This window comes from Aspergillus aculeatinus, assembly GCF_003184765.1.
Source record: "Aspergillus aculeatinus CBS 121060 unplaced genomic scaffold BO66scaffold_16, whole genome shotgun sequence".
NCBI classification, from domain to species: Eukaryota; Fungi; Ascomycota; class Eurotiomycetes; order Eurotiales; family Aspergillaceae; genus Aspergillus; species Aspergillus aculeatinus.
In genome coordinates this window covers 370,017-386,093 of record NW_020291485.1, presented here as the reverse complement: position 1 = coordinate 386,093, position 16,077 = coordinate 370,017, and the positions used below count along the sequence as shown (strand labels likewise).

General features: G+C 52.0%; 6 protein-coding genes across 6 annotated transcripts; 4 read left to right on the top strand and 2 right to left on the bottom strand.

Moving 5' to 3' along the window:
- Positions 1-1,187: 1,187 nt before the first annotated feature.
- On the top strand, positions 1,188-2,881 carry BO66DRAFT_319675 (uncharacterized protein; the record flags this gene model as incomplete). The annotated part of the gene is made up of 3 exons (XM_025643653.1): positions 1,188-1,404; positions 1,458-2,194; positions 2,273-2,881. 3 exons carry the CDS (start codon positions 1,188-1,190, stop codon positions 2,879-2,881), a joined length of 1,563 nt encoding a protein of 520 aa, XP_025505406.1.
- Positions 2,882-3,069: 188 nt separating this feature from the next.
- On the bottom strand, positions 3,070-5,072 carry rvb1 (RuvB family ATP-dependent DNA helicase pontin). Its single transcript, XM_025647104.1, has 4 exons — positions 4,737-5,072; positions 4,410-4,629; positions 3,771-4,318; positions 3,070-3,712 (listed from the first exon to the last, which is right to left on the bottom strand). Exons 1-4 carry the CDS (start codon positions 4,878-4,880, stop codon positions 3,248-3,250), a joined length of 1,377 nt encoding a protein of 458 aa, XP_025505405.1. The 5' UTR covers positions 4,881-5,072; the 3' UTR covers positions 3,070-3,247.
- A 62-nt stretch (positions 5,073-5,134) lies between these two features.
- Positions 5,135-6,310, top strand: BO66DRAFT_390808 (mitochondrial 54S ribosomal protein bL28m). Its single transcript, XM_025647103.1, has one exon. The coding sequence runs from the start codon at positions 5,361-5,363 to the stop codon at positions 5,997-5,999; it is 639 nt and encodes a 212-aa protein (XP_025505404.1). The 5' UTR covers positions 5,135-5,360; the 3' UTR covers positions 6,000-6,310.
- A 410-nt stretch (positions 6,311-6,720) lies between these two features.
- On the top strand, positions 6,721-8,168 carry BO66DRAFT_346988 (putative alpha-1,6-mannosyltransferase subunit). The gene is made up of 3 exons (XM_025644602.1): positions 6,721-7,104; positions 7,208-7,641; positions 7,756-8,168. The coding sequence occupies exons 1-3, from the start codon at positions 6,813-6,815 to the stop codon at positions 7,984-7,986; spliced, it is 957 nt and encodes a 318-aa protein (XP_025505403.1). The 5' UTR covers positions 6,721-6,812; the 3' UTR covers positions 7,987-8,168.
- BO66DRAFT_390806 (trans-2-enoyl-CoA reductase (NADPH) TSC13) lies at positions 8,152-9,798 on the bottom strand. Its single transcript, XM_025647102.1, has 3 exons — positions 9,563-9,798; positions 9,282-9,497; positions 8,152-9,208 (listed from the first exon to the last, which is right to left on the bottom strand). The coding sequence occupies exons 1-3, from the start codon at positions 9,591-9,593 to the stop codon at positions 8,526-8,528; spliced, it is 930 nt and encodes a 309-aa protein (XP_025505402.1). The 5' UTR covers positions 9,594-9,798; the 3' UTR covers positions 8,152-8,525.
- Positions 9,799-11,685: 1,887 nt separating this feature from the next.
- On the top strand, positions 11,686-15,253 carry BO66DRAFT_319465 (peroxidase/cytochrome P450 family protein; the record flags this gene model as incomplete). Its single annotated transcript, XM_025643645.1, has 7 exons — positions 11,686-11,952; positions 12,004-12,101; positions 12,162-12,210; positions 12,262-12,454; positions 12,507-14,685; positions 14,739-14,865; positions 14,924-15,253. 7 exons carry the CDS (start codon positions 11,686-11,688, stop codon positions 15,251-15,253), a joined length of 3,243 nt encoding a protein of 1,080 aa, XP_025505401.1.
- Positions 15,254-16,077: the final 824 nt, after the last annotated feature.

The window sequence follows — 16,077 nt, the reverse complement described above, 5'->3', positions numbered from 1 at the left end:
TATGGCGAGTCTCCTCGAGATAGTCAATCGAGGCGTCGTGGTGGATCGGATAAGGCGGAGAGATTGGCCACTTGTATCCTCGTGGTGGCTGGCCAGTGCCCCTGCTGGATCTCAGAGGGATTGAGCCCACCTAGAAAGGTCAACGAACGGATGAACTGGTACGGTGACTGAGTTGGGCCCTATATGAAAACCCGAACGCTGATATAAACAAGCTTCGACCGATGAACAAATTAGAGATGAAGATGGATGAAGAAAGTCACCGAGTTGGTTGAAGTGCCTATTCCATACCAGGAACGGCCGGCGGCTTCCACTTGTCGGGCGGCCTGCACGTGATTGGGGCTGGTCTCCTCCCAGTCCGAGGCTGCCACTGAGTATGATTTCCGGACTGACGTCGCCAATTCAACATCAATTACTTCTTTATGATCCTATTGTCTTCACTTATTGTTGCTTTGACTCGGTTAGGCGCCCCCTCGCGTGGCTTTTTAATGAGCAATGTTTTCTCTATCTTCTCACTGTCAAACACCTGTAGTCTACTTTGACAGCGATTGTCATATGTGGACAAAGGTGCGAAGGAGTTTCTCGGTCAATTGTTGATCGCATCCCCCCCCGCTCAACTTATTGTTGGCCCCTCTTTCCGCCATTATCGCCTTGGCTGGGTGGAGCTGCGACGGGTTCCCTCTTGCGTCTTGACCGCCATACAAGGTCGCTTCCTTCGATCGATCTATAAGTCATCCCCCTTATAAACCACAAATAAAGAGGTCACGCACCTTTTCTTCTGCAGATCTACATCGGAAGAAATTCCTGCTTTGCTCCAAAGGATGGCTTAAGAGGCTCACAGATCTCTATATTAAGCTGATTTACCCCTCGGTATTCCCGTCATATGATGTGATCACACCGGAAAGCCACATGAGGGCAAATCGGAAGCAATAGTAGGGCAGAGAGAATCTGACCGTGTCAGCGCTGATAAGCCTGTCGCCTTCACTTGCTGCATTGATTTTCACAAGCCTCTTTTTATATTACAAGCCCCTGTCAGCTTCCGCGGTAGAGGCCAGGAACCATCGCCACTGTGTCTGAAACTAAGACACGAACCTTGAATCGGGCGACTTCAACCGCAGAGCCAGCGAGGAACTCATATATCGGACTGCAAGAGCCAATGGCCGAAGTGACTGTCGAGTGCCATTATTCTCATGCCTGTCTCACAGCGAGAGCGTGTCGCTATAATAGGGGGTGGTTGCACGGGAATCACCTCGTTCTGGGCCTTGCAGAGGTCCGGTCATGACGTCCACCTTTTTGAAGCCTCTGATGCTCTCGGCGGGCGTATCAAGTCACTGCCTTTCGAGCATGAGGGCATTCAAACGAACGTGAATTCAGAATCATCATCTGTCTACAATGTTGAGGCCTCTCGTCAGTGTCATTTTCCCATGATGTCGTCTGGACTGGACTGATTTGCAATCCAGCAAACTTGGATTCATTGCTGCGCTACCTGGGAGTGTCGACGATCAGACATCGATTCAGCGTCAGGGTAACTGACGGAGATCGCAGTTCCTGGTGGAGTGACAGTCTATTGCAAAGCATCCTTCTGCGGCCCTGGATCCTTTGCCGCAAGGAGACGTACGTGTTATTGTCGGATATCATCTGGCTCAAGTTCTTAGCCATCGACGTGCTACGTAAGGATGTCTCGCCATGCACGACCAGTAACATTGATTCACTTCTCTCTGCCAAGAGATATCTGTCGAAAGAAGGATATTCGGCCAGCTTCCGTGATGAGTACCTAGCTCCGACACTTTCAGTTTTATGGGGCACAAATGCTGGCAAGCTCCTTTCACGGCTACCTATCGAAGCTGCTATCCGCTGTCTGTATGACCATCAACTGCTTTGGCCGCGGCAGAATGTTCCGAGGTGGCGTAGCATAGAACGGGGCGCGAGCCGCCTGGTGCAGGTCCTTTCTCGCGATTTTGATCCTTCTAGGGTACATTTAGAGGCGAGAGTCCGACGAGTGACCCGGTACGACAAGAAGGTCTATAGACTGGTTACAGCAGATGGCCGTGAGATTGATTTTAATCGCATCATTTTCACGGTCGATAGGGAAGAGATCGTGCAGATATTGGGGCCTCTTGCGAGCGCGCAAGACAGGAAGATCATTGGGGCTTTGGGAACAACGAAGAACATATCTGTGTTGCATTCGGATTCCCTCGTGGGTGAAGGCGTAAGGCCCTCAGCTCAATTCGTGGCGGGTGAGGGTTGGGGAAGCGCTGCTCACCAGTTGGGCCAGCTTCTTCTTGAAAGAGAGCATTCTGGGACCGGCTACACCTATGTGCTGGAGCCCATCGTGCCTGGGCGCTCATCCGAGGACTCAATGCCCCGGAAATCTAGCCTCAGCTATAATGTTAATGCCTTGGACAGTATTTCAGCGTCTCTTTACGGTCCGATATACATCACGCTGAACCCGATTATGCCACCTCACCCTAGCATCGTGCAGAGTGTATGTGAATTCACTGAGGCAGATCCAAGCTTCAGCACACTGCAGGCACAAAATGATCTTGCGCTCATTCAGAACAAACGAGACTTGAGCTACGGATTCTGTTGGACGGGCCGTGGGCACCTCGAGGATGCCATCACTGCAGGCTTGCGGATTGCGATTGAAGACTTGAACGCAGAAGTCCCTTTCCCAGTCGAATTTCACTCCAAACCTTTCGCGGCGGACCTGCCCCGTCCAAGCCTGAGCCTCCCTCTTCACATAATCCGGACTCTACTCCGCCTACTCCAAGTTTTTGTTCTTGTTCTGGAACTGCTGGTGCCCTTGCTGCCTGGACCGGCCTCGCGATTCATAGTTCGCCGCCACAGACACTTATCGGGGCAGGAGCCTGGGAAGCTGTCTTGACAAAGAGATTCATGGAAGATCTGCCCCTCTTTGTCTATCAGATTGAGTTAAACTGCTTAGGAACAATAGACTGAATAGATCTCTTACCGAGACTTGCGCCGAGTAACTATACAGCTCATTGAGATATAGCTACATCTGACTGCTCTCGGCTAGAACTTTCAGATCCATCTCTCACGATGGCAGGCACGGTATGATAAGTTGCCAGCTAAGCTTAGAATTTTAAAATTTTCATATGGATCGTTCCACTCCATCTGTCTGTCGAAGTACATCACAAAAGAAAAAAAAGACAGGGATTAGGCCAGACCAAAAAAAAAGCTTACGTTCATTAAACTCCGATCACAAAAGGCACCACTCTGTTTGGATTATCTATTTCAGGAACTTGTCGTCATCCTGGCTGACGATCAAAGCACTTCTCTTGGTGTCGATGAAGAGATCTTCGACCTCAGCCACGTCGGCCTCCTCGATGCCACCCGGCCGGCCGTTGACCCGGGCAAGGATGCTGGCGGGGGTCAATAATTGCAGAGCATAGCGCAAGCTGACCTTGCTGCCGTGTTCCGACACCTTGTCCAAGGCCGGGTCGGTGATGGTGATGCCTTCCGTCTTCGCGCGCAGGCGAATGATGGTCTTGATCTCGTCGTGGGTGTAGGGGTGAGTGGGGATGATGAGGAGACGGGCGAGGAGGTCGGGAGGAATGCCGTGGGCGGCCGAGATATCGTCTGTGCCGCGGATGACGGTGTGGCCGCGGTTGGAGGCGAGGATGACGATGGGGGAGATGGTGGATTCGAGGGCTCGGTTGAGGTACGTGAAGCATTCGATGTCGAGCATGTGGACCTGAGGGGTTGTGTTGTTAGAATAACTCGCACGTATTTTGAGGGAATATATAACAAACCTCGTCAATGAAAAGAACGCCAGGGACAAGCTCTGCAACACCTTGGTCGATGTAGCGGTTGACGACCTTGTTGATCTCCTGGCGCAACTTGTCCGTGATCTCGGTCTTCTTGGGCTTCATCAGCTGGCCCATCATGCTCATCACGTCCTGTCCGCCCTGCGGCCGGGCGTTGGCCATGTCGAGATCGTGTAGCGTCACGTCCTGGACGATTTCCTTCTTCTTGTGAACCTCGCCCTTGGGCACCGGGACGTACTCCTCCGCCTCCAGATCGAACTCGGTCGCATATGCATCGGAGCGTCCCACACGCTTGCACGCGCCGGTATTGGCTTCAATGTAGATGACGTCTCCCACCGTGACACGCTCCTTCTGGATGGCCTCGTAGATGCTGGGGTCCAGGCGCAGCTTCTTGGTGCCCTTGGCGGACTTCAGTCCGATGATCAAATGGCTGATCGTCCGTCCATATCCCCCCAATGGGTTCTCGGCCTCCTCGGGCGTGAGCTCCGTAACTTCGCCTTCGTACACTTCCTTGGTTTCGCGGACACGGAGACCTGTAGATGAATTTGCGTTAGCCGCGCGCCAATCTTTGTCGCTTCTGCGTTCGCAGCAACAGCAGCAGCAGCGGTAATGGGGATCATTTACCAATTGCTCTCCGGAAATTCTCCATCAGCGCCTCGGTCTTCTTCACTTCGGCAGAGTAGATCTCACTGCCGACGATGGGGCAGAATGGGACCTTGGTTCCCAGTTCCTGCGATACGGCAAGAGCCAGAGCTGTCTTGCCCGTACCAGGACCACCGGCCAAAAGCACGGCACGGCCGGCCATCTTTTTCGCCTTGATCAGATCAACAACAACACCGCATGCCTGTGAGAAGAAAATACATCTTGTCAGCCAACGATGTGTCTCAACGGGAGCAGAGAAGCAATAGTTCTTGTGCACGGAAAAAGAAGGGATTTGCGTGCGTCGCATACCTCACGGGCAGCACCCTGTCCAACAAATCCATCGCCGGTTGTCTCGGCGGTTCCGTCTGGCCGGAGACCGAGGCCCTTGATGTGCGTATGCGCGGCGGTTCTGTTCTCGCGCGAATTGCCCTTCACTTCACTGATCTGGACCATGGTGAAGGGATTGCGACCTTACTCGGAAGGCCACAGGGAAAGCGAATGGGAAAGTCGAGGGATGAAGATTGAGGGGTTGGAACTTGTTGTTGAGGAGCCGCGAAGAGCTGACCGAGCGGAGCACACAAGTGAGTACGATGAGTTAAGGAGGAATGAAGAGAAACAAACGGTCGGTCTTGGTATGGATGATGATGAGCCTGGAGCAACTGCTTGCTTGCTTGCTGCTGAGCGGAAATTCCAATCGATCAATCAGAGCGGCCGGTCACCAAGGCGGTCAGCCGCAACGCCCAAATTCTTTCTCTCCCACTCCCGCCGGAAGTGCGTCCAGGCCTTGTCTAGGTATTATCGACCAGCAGCTTGAGATCTTTCACTCACTCCTCAATTGGCCGAATCTCGCCATCGATTTGCCCGGCAGTGACTCTGTCATGGTCAAGAGCTGAATTCTTATTCCTCTCCGATTTTCCACAGACAGAATACAGGATGGCGGGCCTACAGACTCGCTCGGCCATGTCGCTCCCCTTCACCCTCTCTGCGGCTTTTCGCAACCTTTCACTCAACACCGCGAAGCGGTCCTTCTCCACGACACTGCCTGTACAGAAGACGCGAAAACTCCCGGACCATATCCCACCCTACCCGTACGGCCCCAACTATGTCTTCAAGCAGTCCAACTCCGGTCTGTACGGCGGCGCGATGATCCGATTCGGCAACAAGATCTCCGACGGCAAGAACGAGGGCAAGACCCGCCGATCCTGGAAGCCCAACGTTCGCCGCAAGAAGATCTGGAGCGACAGTCTTGAGAAGTTCCTGTTCATCAAGGTGACGAAGAAGGCCTTGAGGACGATCGAGAAGTGCGGTGGGCTCGACAAGTACCTCTTGGGCAACACCCCGGCCCGGATCAAGGAGCTGGGTATTTTCGGCTGGGAGCTGCGGTGGCAGGTGATGAACTCGCCCAAGATGCAGGAGAAATTCGAATTGGACAGGCTGCTTCACAACGTCGAGAAGCCTCAAACCTTCGAGGAGTTTGTGGCGCAAAAGGAGGCTGAGAGGAAGAAGAAGGCGCTTGACCTGACGAATATCAAGGTATTGACGAAGCCTACGCTCAATGAGAAGCAGTACTGAGGGGGGACACAAATGGTTGTTGAAGTTGTGAGAGGTGTGGGCTTGTAACCGTCCTGAAGCATCCGCGGTTCAAGACCAGGGGATGAGAACGTCTGTTGTATTATATCTATTTGCGATCATGGTCGACAGTCTTCCGCAGGCAGCGTCAGTGGAGTGCCCTCTATCTTGCTGGCTGCTTGTCGAGAGAGAAACTCTACAGTTGTCCGGCTTTGATTTTCTTGCATTGATTACCATGGACCTTGCATGTTCCGATTTATTGTTTGCTGTATTTATACTTCATTTCACCTTGGCCAATGATATTAGAATTTGACTACTGGTCATCGAGCAGGGACTTTCTTTAGCTGGTGAGGCGTACGAGACCGAGCCAGTGTCTATAGTACTGTACAATGAAGCACACCGATGTAAAGTACTAAGTACTATTGATATGGTGAGTGAAGCGGCACGGCATGTGCAGTACTGCCATGTCCGGTACAATGTAGTCAAAAGAGTCATGAGTAACGCTTGGCTCTATAAAGCAATACTGCATCACTCAGCCAGACTGACTCGTATACCACAAGACAAGAGCTAATAATATCTCTGGAAAGCACATACTTAGGACGGACTTGCTCGGGCCCTCTGGAATGTTGCGATATCTCGGGCCAACCAAAGACCCGCGGATTGATAGCCGGAAGCGGCAGAACGGCCCCATCTCTATGCGGTGACGCTTTGTCCGACCGAAGTACTCGTACTTAGAAACGATCCAGCTTCATCTCCAACGAATTTCTTCCTCACCAGTCACCCAGCATTCGCTCGCTGGGGACAGATTTTGACAGCATGCAGTTCGCCTTACCTCCCAGGAGGGCCCCGATAACTCCTGTGTATGGACGATCCTCGCGATTCTCGTTACAGCGCAGGAAACAGCTCAAAGCCATTGCCCTCCTCGCCTTTGCGCTGCTCACCATATTCTTCCTCCTCTCCCAATTCTTCTATACGAGCACTGGCACCCCTGCAGTGTCCGCGAGCACCTCTAGTGTGGTCATCGTCACGGTGTTAGATCGGGTTGGATTCAGCGAAGATTACATCGAGAAGATTGTCAAGAATCGGGAGGACTATGCGAAGCGTCATGGTGAGTAGTGGTGGCCCCCTGGAGAGGACATGGCGGTTGACACATGATGACTACCACTTTTGTCTCACTGCAACTGACACAAACGCACTCGCTGCCAAATCAGGGTATACGAATTTCTTCGCCAACGTTTCTGACTACGAATCCTCGATCGGCGACTCGCCGCAGAGCTGGGCCGTCATCCCCGCCGTCCGGCATGCGATGGCCTCCCACCCTTACTCGCAGTACTTCTTCCACCTCGATGCGCACGCCCTGATCATGAACCCGAGCAAGTCGCTGGGGTCGCATGTCCTGGACAAGCAGCGGCTCGAGTCGCTGATGCTCAAGGAGGTCTCCGTCGTGCCGCCCGACAGCATCATCAAGACCTTCTCGCATGTCCACCCCGAAGACGTCGACCTGATCATCACCACCGACAACGAGGACATGAGTCCCGGGAGCTTTGTGCTGCGGCAGGGCGACTTCGCCAAGTTCTTCCTGGACTTGTGGTTCGATCCCCTGTACCGGAGTTATAACTTCGCGAAGGCGGAGACGCATGTCTTGGTAAGGAATTCTATTGTGTTCTCTGCTGTGCTCTGCTTCGGTTCACCCTGGGCGTTCTGCAGGCGTTATGTCACCATAACTATACTCACTCACGTCATTTGTTTCGCTCTCTAGGATCACATCGTCCAATGGCATCCGACCATCCTCGCCCGGTTGGCGCTCCTGCCTCAGCGAACCATCAACGCCTACAGCAAGGATTGCACGGCGGCGGCGGCGAACGGCATCTACAAGGACGGCGATCTTGTCATCCGGTTCCTTGGCTGTGACATTGATACGAAGCGGAGCTGCGAAAAAGAGATGGAGCCGTACTACCGCCTTTCGCAGACCAAATTGAAGACTGAGTGATCCCTGTTCACTCCAACTGGACTCTTTACTTTCTTCTTGCTGGGATTTGGAGTTGCGTGGCTGTGGGTTTGGGGGGGGAGTACGAAACCGTGTTTCTTGTTTTTTCTTACTGGTTTATTGTTCCCAGGTGTTCTCTGGAGTTTCATGAGGATGCACCACATAGAGCGAGCGCGTGTATTATTAAAGGTTAAATTTGAACTACTGCCTCTTTTCAGTATTTAGCATCAGGAGACCTTTAAAAGCACCAATTGCGACATTAGACTCGATGTAGCGCCCAGCTGTCATGCGGAGTGAGTGTCAGGTGCGATAGGGGAAACTAAATTGCTGGTGGGTTTTCTGACCACCAACTTTAAGCTTCGTGGCAATGTCTCATCCATTCGTCGGTTCTGCTTTTTTTGGGTCGTAAATGTGAGATTGTTGAACAAGGGCAAAACCATGTTCTTCATGACGTGCGACTTGTTTGGGGGCAGCAGAGCCCACCAAACGATGCTTCTCCCCCCTCCTCCTTTCCCATGACTCTATCTCCCGTTTCACTAATTTTAAACGAGGCCAGGGAAGAGAGCAAAGCGCTTGCGCTTATACTTGTCGCCAAACTCCTTGCGGTAGCGACGCTCCTTCTTCTTGGCCCAGATGGCCATCTGGGCGGAGCCGACGACGATGAACAGGAGGACGCTCCAGCTGAGGCCGCCGAGCAGGTAGATGCCGACCCAGGCGACGATCTCAAAGAAGTAGTTGGGGCAGGTGACGACGCTGAAGCCGAAGCCGGTGGGGATGCCGCGCTCGGTGGTGCCGGGGCGGCGCAGGTCGCGCAGGATGCAGTGGGCGTTCAGGTTGGCCAGCTCGCCGAAGACGAAGAGGGCCAGGCCCGTGTACCACAGGAAGGCGTCCCCGTCGCGGGCGACGGCGGGGCTGTCCGGGCGGAAGACCCAGTAGGCGATGTTGGCGCCGGCCAGGAGCCAGTAGTGGCCGCTGTTCTTGAGGATGTTGCGCGCGGGCATCGTGGCGTTGCTGAAGCGGTGGATGAAGATGGTCTCATACTCGCGCTTGATGAAGTGGACGGTCAAGAGGGCGCAGACCAGGCGTTGGAAGTTCGAGGGCTCCGCGAGCGGCTGGTCGAAGTTGTAGTAGATGTACGGCCGGAGTGGGTAGAGGAAGAGGTAGGGGATGATGAGCGGGCCCAGGTATTCGATCAGGTAGACGGTGCGCCATCCTAGTTGAGGGCCTGAGGAGCGAGCGGAGATGAGGTTAATTCTCTGGGGTGTTTCTGTTTTGGAGTTAGGAGGTCTGGGCCATACCTAGGTCCTTGACGTGGATCACGCTCTTTTCCTTCAGGCCGGTGCCATCGACGGTCAGGTCCTTGGAGTTGGGAACGAGCGTCCGGTCGCTTCCCTTGGTGATGCGGAGGCGGTGGATGGAAAACTTGGAGGCTTTGGCCAACGCTTGGTAGATTTCCTCGGTCGAGGAATTGGGCGCTACTTGGAGCTCCTTGGGGAGCTTTCTGATGGGTTTACCTGGAGATAAGTGGTGTTAGTCTGGCAAGGATAGGTGGGTGGAATCGGTTGGGAACAGGACTTACCCCGGGGCTCAACAACTAATGTTATGGCCATTGGAACGAGCTGAGGGGGGAGCGAGTTGGAGATGGACCGCTCTGCTGATAGCAATTGATAGCCACCAATGATGATGGATTAGTTGACTGAGGGGTACCAGGATGTGATGGAAGGCTGTGAAGATTAGTCTAGAATCCAGGACTGAGGCCGGAGATGCGCGGAAATTACCCTGACTTTTGGTTGAGGGAGAGTTGGGACCTTCTGCTTCACTGCAGCTTACCGCGCTTAACTTACTCGACTGGGTAAGCTCAGAGCCTCGGCTTCCGGCGGGCGGGAACCATCACGTGGCAGACCGCCCTCAGCCGCATAAAGAAGGGCATTAATGGGGGCTGATTCTTATGAATTATAGTGCAGAGTGGATTCATGGTCGTTATGATTTTATAATTAATTTATGGCCCACCCATCTTCAGCTGAAGCAAGCTCGAAGGATCCCCGGGCCGAATTCGGATGGAACCTTCACTCGTATTGTTTTCATGCACAGCCTGAGTCAGATGTCCTGCCTGAGAAAAATGGTACAGTAGCAAGCAAGGCTGAACCAGCCAGCGAACGAACGAACGAACGAACAATGGCACCATCCTTTGGGACCATGTGATAACTGACCACCGACTCGGCAGGAGACAACCTTGAACAGACAGAGTCTAGAATATTGGCCTGGATAAACACCCTCTGATATCCCTTCCACACATGGCGCCTCGCTTTGATTGTCCAGCTGAGAGAACCCATTGATATTATCAACAGGCTAAACTTGCGACGGGCTAGACTATCGTCCCGAAAACTAAATAGTGTCGCAGTTAGTGTCGGCCTGTCAGCCAGCCTTTCGTCTCTCTCCATGAGTCCATCCGACTCCATCGGCCGTTTAGCACGTTTTAGCAACTTGGAACCATTTTAGTGCCAGGCGTTCCCCGGCACTCTCAGCACCATTCCTCAAATGGCAATGCTCCAATTGATAACCACCACTTGCCATAGTAATCAAAAGCAAACAAAGGTCGCTGCGCGCACTTTTCCAAAGTGACCGCTGCTCAGCAAATCAACCCAGGACTTCACGGGTAAACGGACTCAACTGAGTTTCCAAACCGTCCACAATGTCATTGACAATCCCTCATCCAGACAAATCAAAGCGTGGCTATCAATCACCCAAAGGCCGGCTTTCCATAGGAAGCATCAACGTAGAATGCCAGTCTGTCTGTGCCACCCGCATGGACGACTCGAGAGCTCCAGCTGCACAGTTGGATTGAACTCCTCATCGGCTCACTAAAGTAAAAACTTAACCTAGTCTAGAAGAGACATTTTACGAGTTCTCCACGCTCTCTGCATCGCCTCCTTGATAGGGGCCCCTCCCTCGGTCTTTACCGGTCCCCTCCATCATCTAGACCATGGCGCCTTTTACCTTGGATGTCCCGCTAAGGCACGTCTAATCACGGCCAATTTGGTCTGTCAGCTCAGCGTGTGGCGTAAATCCCAGCTGGAACAGCGCTCATTTGTTCTCATGTCTCATACATACGAATCACAATGTCGTCGGACTAGCACTTCTCACGGGGCATTCTTCGCCTAGACAAGATGCCAATGCCTCTCATGCCGTAAATTTCTTATTCGCTCGTATCGGGGTCGCCGACTCCCTCTCTCCCCACAGCCACCATGCTGATACTGATTCAATCTTATAAATAAGCATGCCTTTCCCCCTTCTTTGACCGATCGCATTTGCTTGTCGGTGATCAACCTGTCACGCACAGATACTTTTAGTTGTTGGCTTCTGAAGCCTGTGCGTTTAGACTTTTAGTTCACTGTTTACCGTGCCTGGTTCGGTTCTCCCCGCATTTGGGTTCAATTGCTTGGTTTCTTTTCCCGGATTTTGTTTTCAACTACCTGGTGAGCCACGTTATCCCAATGCGTTCGTTATTCTCGTACTTTTGGGCAAGCCAGTGAGCATATTTCCGAGGGTCCCCGGAATGGCTCCGGCGGATCAATTGGGATGAGCAAGCAATGGCACATTCTTGTTGACCTGCTACATGTCCCTTGGAAAGCAATCACTAACATCCAGCACAGTGTCGAGATACCACCAGATTATATACTAGGAGGCTTGATTTAGCCCGTCATGGCTACCAAGCAGGAAAAGTCCCTCCTGAACGGTGTTGGAAGCAAGATCTCCCAGGTCGAGAAAGTCATTTCAGCATCCTTACGGCCATTGCCTACTACAACGGGCGATGGAACATACATCACAGAGCAGGTGCAGACAGGCCTCGTCAAGGACCTGGGCCATGTCGACCTCGATAGCGTCAAGGCCATTTTGGAGATTGTTAAGGATACTGCAACAGGCGAGCCGCTCAATGACAGACACTATATCATGGAGCGAGTGATCCAAGTAAGTGATCTAGTTTCTCATTCGGATCCAGGCCTGCTAACCCTTGTTTAGCTCGCTTCCGGTCTGCCGTCAACCTCCCGAAACGCGAAAGCTTTGACAAACACTTTCCTCAAACAACTATGGAACGATTTGGAGCATCCGCCAATCTCGTAAGTTGATTGACAGGAACAGAGACTATGTATTGACCACGAGATTGACCGCATTTGTAGCTACCTCGGTTCGGACCACGTATACAGACAAGCGGATGGCTCAGGCAATGTATGCACTTCCCCCGATATTTCGAAGACCCTTTCACTAACAACAAGTCAGAACTTCCTATGGCCTCACATTGGTGCCGCTGGTTCCCACTATGCCAGGTCTGTACGCCCAACAACGGTACAGTCTCCTTCTCTTCCAGAGCCTGAGACTCTTTTTGCCTCTCTCTTGGAGCGAAAGGATTACAAGGAGCACCCGAACAAGATCTCCAGCATCCTGTTCTACCTTGCTTCTATCATCATTCATGGTAAGGTTGAAGACTGAGATGCTTTCCGGACAGTTAGCTAACAGCTTTCGAGATCTTTTCCAAACCGACCGCAATGATTATACTGTGAGCTTGACATCTTCTTACTTGGATCTGTCGCCTTTATATGGCAACAACCAAGAGGAGCAGAATCAGGTAAGGACATTCAAGGACGGAAAACTGAAGCCGGATTGCTTCTCCAGCAAACGTATTCTGGGCTTTCCCCCAGGTGTCGGTGTCCTTTTGATCATGTTCAACCGCTTCCACAACTATGTAGTCGAAAATCTGGCTACCATCAACGAGGGCGGTCGTTTCACCAAGCCGGATGAGTCGAATACCAAAGCATATGCGAAGTACGACAATGACCTATTCCAGACTGCTCGACTGGTGACCTCCGGCTTGTATATCAACATTATTTTAAAGGACTACGTTCGCACAATTTTGAACATCAACCGAACGGACAGCACCTGGAGTCTGGATCCTCGAGCAGAGATGCAAGATGGACTTCTAGGTGAGGCACCAGCACAGGCCACTGGTAACCAAGTTTCTGCTGAGTTCAATCTCGTTTACCGCTGGCACTCTTGTATCTCCAAGCGGGATGAGAAATGGACGCAGGATATGTACCGCGAGTTGTTCCCTGGCAAAGAGCCGGAAGATATCTCTCTGCGAGAATTTCTGCGGGGAGTTGGTCAGTGGGAAGCTCGTCTACCAGAGGAACCTTCCGAACGCCCGTTCGCTGGGCTACAGCGCAAGGAAGATGGATCGTTGGACGAAGGTGAACTGGCTAAGCTGTTTGCGGACAGTGTTGAAGATTGTGCGGGTGCCTTTGGAGCATCAAATGTTCCTTCGGTCTTCCGCAACATCGAAGCCCTGGGTATCATGCAGGCCCGCTCATGGAACTTGGCCACGTTGAACGAATTCCGAAAATACTTCAACCTCACGCCTTACAGGACATTTGAGGAAATCAACTCTGACCCTTACATTGCTGGTCAGCTCAAGAGGCTGTACGAGCACCCCGACCTGGTCGAAATCTACCCGGGCATCATTGTGGAAGACGCGAAGGAATCTACTATCCCTGGAAGTGGCCTGTGCACGAACTACACGATATCGAGAGCTATCCTCTCCGATGCCGTAGCTTTGGTCCGTGGTGATCGCTTCTATACGGTGGACTACACGCCAAAGCATCTGACGAATTGGGCATACAATGAGATCCAGTATCAAGATACTGTTGATCAGGGGCATGTCTTCTACAAGCTTGTCTTGCGTGCATTCCCCAACACCTTTGCCGGCAACTCTATATATGCTCATTTCCCTCTTGTTGTTCCGTCCGAGAATGAGAAGATTTTCAAGGATCTTGGCCGTTTTGACGACTACAGCTGGGATCGGCCCAGCCTCACCCCACCTCCACAGTTCATCTCCTCGAATGCCGCCTGTATGGCCATTCTGAGCGATCAAGAGACCTTCAAGGTCACCTGGGGTAAGAAGATTGAGTTTCTCATGCGTCACAACAATCAGCCTCACGGCCGGGACTTTATGCTGTCTGGAGACAAACCACCGAATGCCGCGTCCCGGAAGATGATGGGAGCAGCCCTCTATCGTGACAAGTGGGAGAGTGAAGCTAAGAAGTTCTATGAGGCCATCACCTTGAAACTTTTGCATCAGCATTCGTATCAGATTGCCGGTGTCAATCAGGTCGATATTGTTCGCGACATCGCCAATCTCGCGCAGGTTCATTTCTGCGCGAATGTGTTTTCTCTGCCTCTCAAAACTGAATCGAATCCCAGGGGTATCTTCACGGAACAAGAACTCTATGAGATAATGGCTCTCGTGTTTGCGTCGATCTTCTACGATGCCGATGTTGGGAAATCGTTTGAGCTCAATCAGGGTGCTCGGAGCGCAACACAGCAGCTCGGAGAGCTGACAATGGCCAATGTCGACTTCGTTAGGAATACCGGCTTCATCCAGAGTCTGGTTCACAGTCTGCATCGACATGATATTCTGAGCGAATATGGTGTCCACATGATCCAACGCTTGCTCGCAAGTCAAATCTCCCCGACTGAGATTGTTTGGACGCACATTCTGCCGACTGCAGGCGGAATGGTCGCCAACCAAGCCCAGCTCTTCTCGCAATGTCTTGACTACTACCTGTCCGAGGAAGGCTCTGTCCATCTGCCAGAGATCAATCGACTTGCTAAGGAAGACACCCCTGAAGCTGATGATCTTTTGCTGAGATAGTAAGATCCCCTTGAGAACGTACTCCGATTCTGGTACTAACAGACTGTTATAGCTTCATGGAAGGCGCTCGTTTGCGCTCTTCGGTAGCTTTGCCTCGTTACGTGGCTAAGCCCACGGTGATCGAAGATGCCGGGAAAAAGCTGGCATTGAAGACCGGCCAGCTGGTCTATTGCAACTTGGTATGTGAACCAAAATGATGGCTCGGTGAAGTTTTGGAGTGCTAACATTGCATAATAGGTCGCCGCGTCAAGAGACCCCGTCTGCTTCCCGGAGCCTGAAACAGTTAGACTTGACCGTGACATGAGCGCATATGCTCATTTCGGATGGGGCCCTCACCAGTGCCTCGGAATGAGTCTCTGCAAGTTGGCGCTCACGACCATGTTGAAGGTTGTAGGTCGTTTAGACAACCTCCGACGTGCTCCTGGCCCCCAGGGCCAGTTGAAGAAGATTCCAAGCCATGGAGGCATAACCATTTATATGACTGCCGATCAGAGCAGTTTCTGGCCATTCCCTTCGACCATGAAAATCCAGTGGGATGGAGAGCTACCGCCTCTTGCTGCGAACTAAGAGGTCGGCGAATTGACGGGTTGACGGGTTGATGATGGGTTGGCACAGGATCTTAGCGTGTATATTAATGTGTTGGATTAGCCTATCTATATATGAGTCTCTTTTCACTTCTTTCTTTGGTTTTCCAGCTCAAATGGCTTGATTTTTTAGTATATCTTCGATGATCAGAGGTGTGGTGAGATTGGTCTTTTGCATGGGTTGATGCATGGCATTGTTTGTATACAGATATCTGCTCGAGAGATAAACAGTATTGAGATTCACTTGTTCTGGGTGGATTTTCAAACTCGAGAAGCTTGTGAATGAGTTATTATCAGATCTGGAATGATCTATTCACTGCGTCTAGGCAAGGTTTGATTGTTGCATAACACAACTCCGAGAAGCTGGGGCAGGAAGTATATATCATAAGACAGACAACACTAGTGCTAGACATTGACATGGATTTTGAGACACAGTGTGGAAAGACAGGCAAACAACTGGTCGAGGCATCATCGAGTCTTACCGAAGCATTCCACCCTAACGCCTTCTTTTCTAACTGAGCCGTCACAAAAATTGGACATATTCACTGTACTGTACTAGATAGGGTAGTAGTCGGGCCTTAAAGTAGGCTCTGATGCAATGATAACACTGGCAGCGGGGAAAGAAGAAGACCCGCTCCGGACGCTTCAACCGCGAAGGTAAGAGGTAGGAGCGTGCTAACTAAAGAGAGAGCCGCCCGCTAGAGAAGCTCCCGTCCAGTCCATCACCGGCATAATTTCACGAACCTTCCAGCTGCAAGCAACACCCGACGACTCACTTCCTCCTCCTCCTCATCCTCCTCCTCCTTC

Bases quoted from the DNA above. Each gene is read 5' to 3' on its own strand.
- rvb1 (XM_025647104.1), bottom strand. From the start codon at position 4,880: ATGGTCCAGATCAGTGAAGTGAAGGGCAATTCGCGCGAGAACAGAACC. The intron at 4,630-4,736 runs GTATGCGACGCA...TTCTTCTCACAG, and splicing joins GACAGGGTGCTGCCCGTGAG to GCATGCGGTGTTGTTGTTGA. The intron at 3,713-3,770 runs GTTTGTTATATA...ACAACCCCTCAG, and splicing joins GCGTTCTTTTCATTGACGAG to GTCCACATGCTCGACATCGA.
- BO66DRAFT_390808 (XM_025647103.1), top strand. From the start codon at position 5,361: ATGGCGGGCCTACAGACTCGCTCGGCCATGTCGCTCCCCTTCACCCTC.
- BO66DRAFT_346988 (XM_025644602.1), top strand. From the start codon at position 6,813: ATGCAGTTCGCCTTACCTCCCAGGAGGGCCCCGATAACTCCTGTGTAT. The intron at 7,105-7,207 runs GTGAGTAGTGGT...CTGCCAAATCAG, and splicing joins GGACTATGCGAAGCGTCATG to GGTATACGAATTTCTTCGCC. The intron at 7,642-7,755 runs GTAAGGAATTCT...TTCGCTCTCTAG, and splicing joins AGGCGGAGACGCATGTCTTG to GATCACATCGTCCAATGGCA.
- BO66DRAFT_390806 (XM_025647102.1), bottom strand. From the start codon at position 9,593: ATGGCCATAACATTAGTTGTTGAGCCCCGGG. The intron at 9,498-9,562 runs GTAAGTCCTGTT...ACTTATCTCCAG, and splicing joins ATTAGTTGTTGAGCCCCGGG to GTAAACCCATCAGAAAGCTC. The intron at 9,209-9,281 runs GTATGGCCCAGA...CTCGCTCCTCAG, and splicing joins GATCCACGTCAAGGACCTAG to GCCCTCAACTAGGATGGCGC.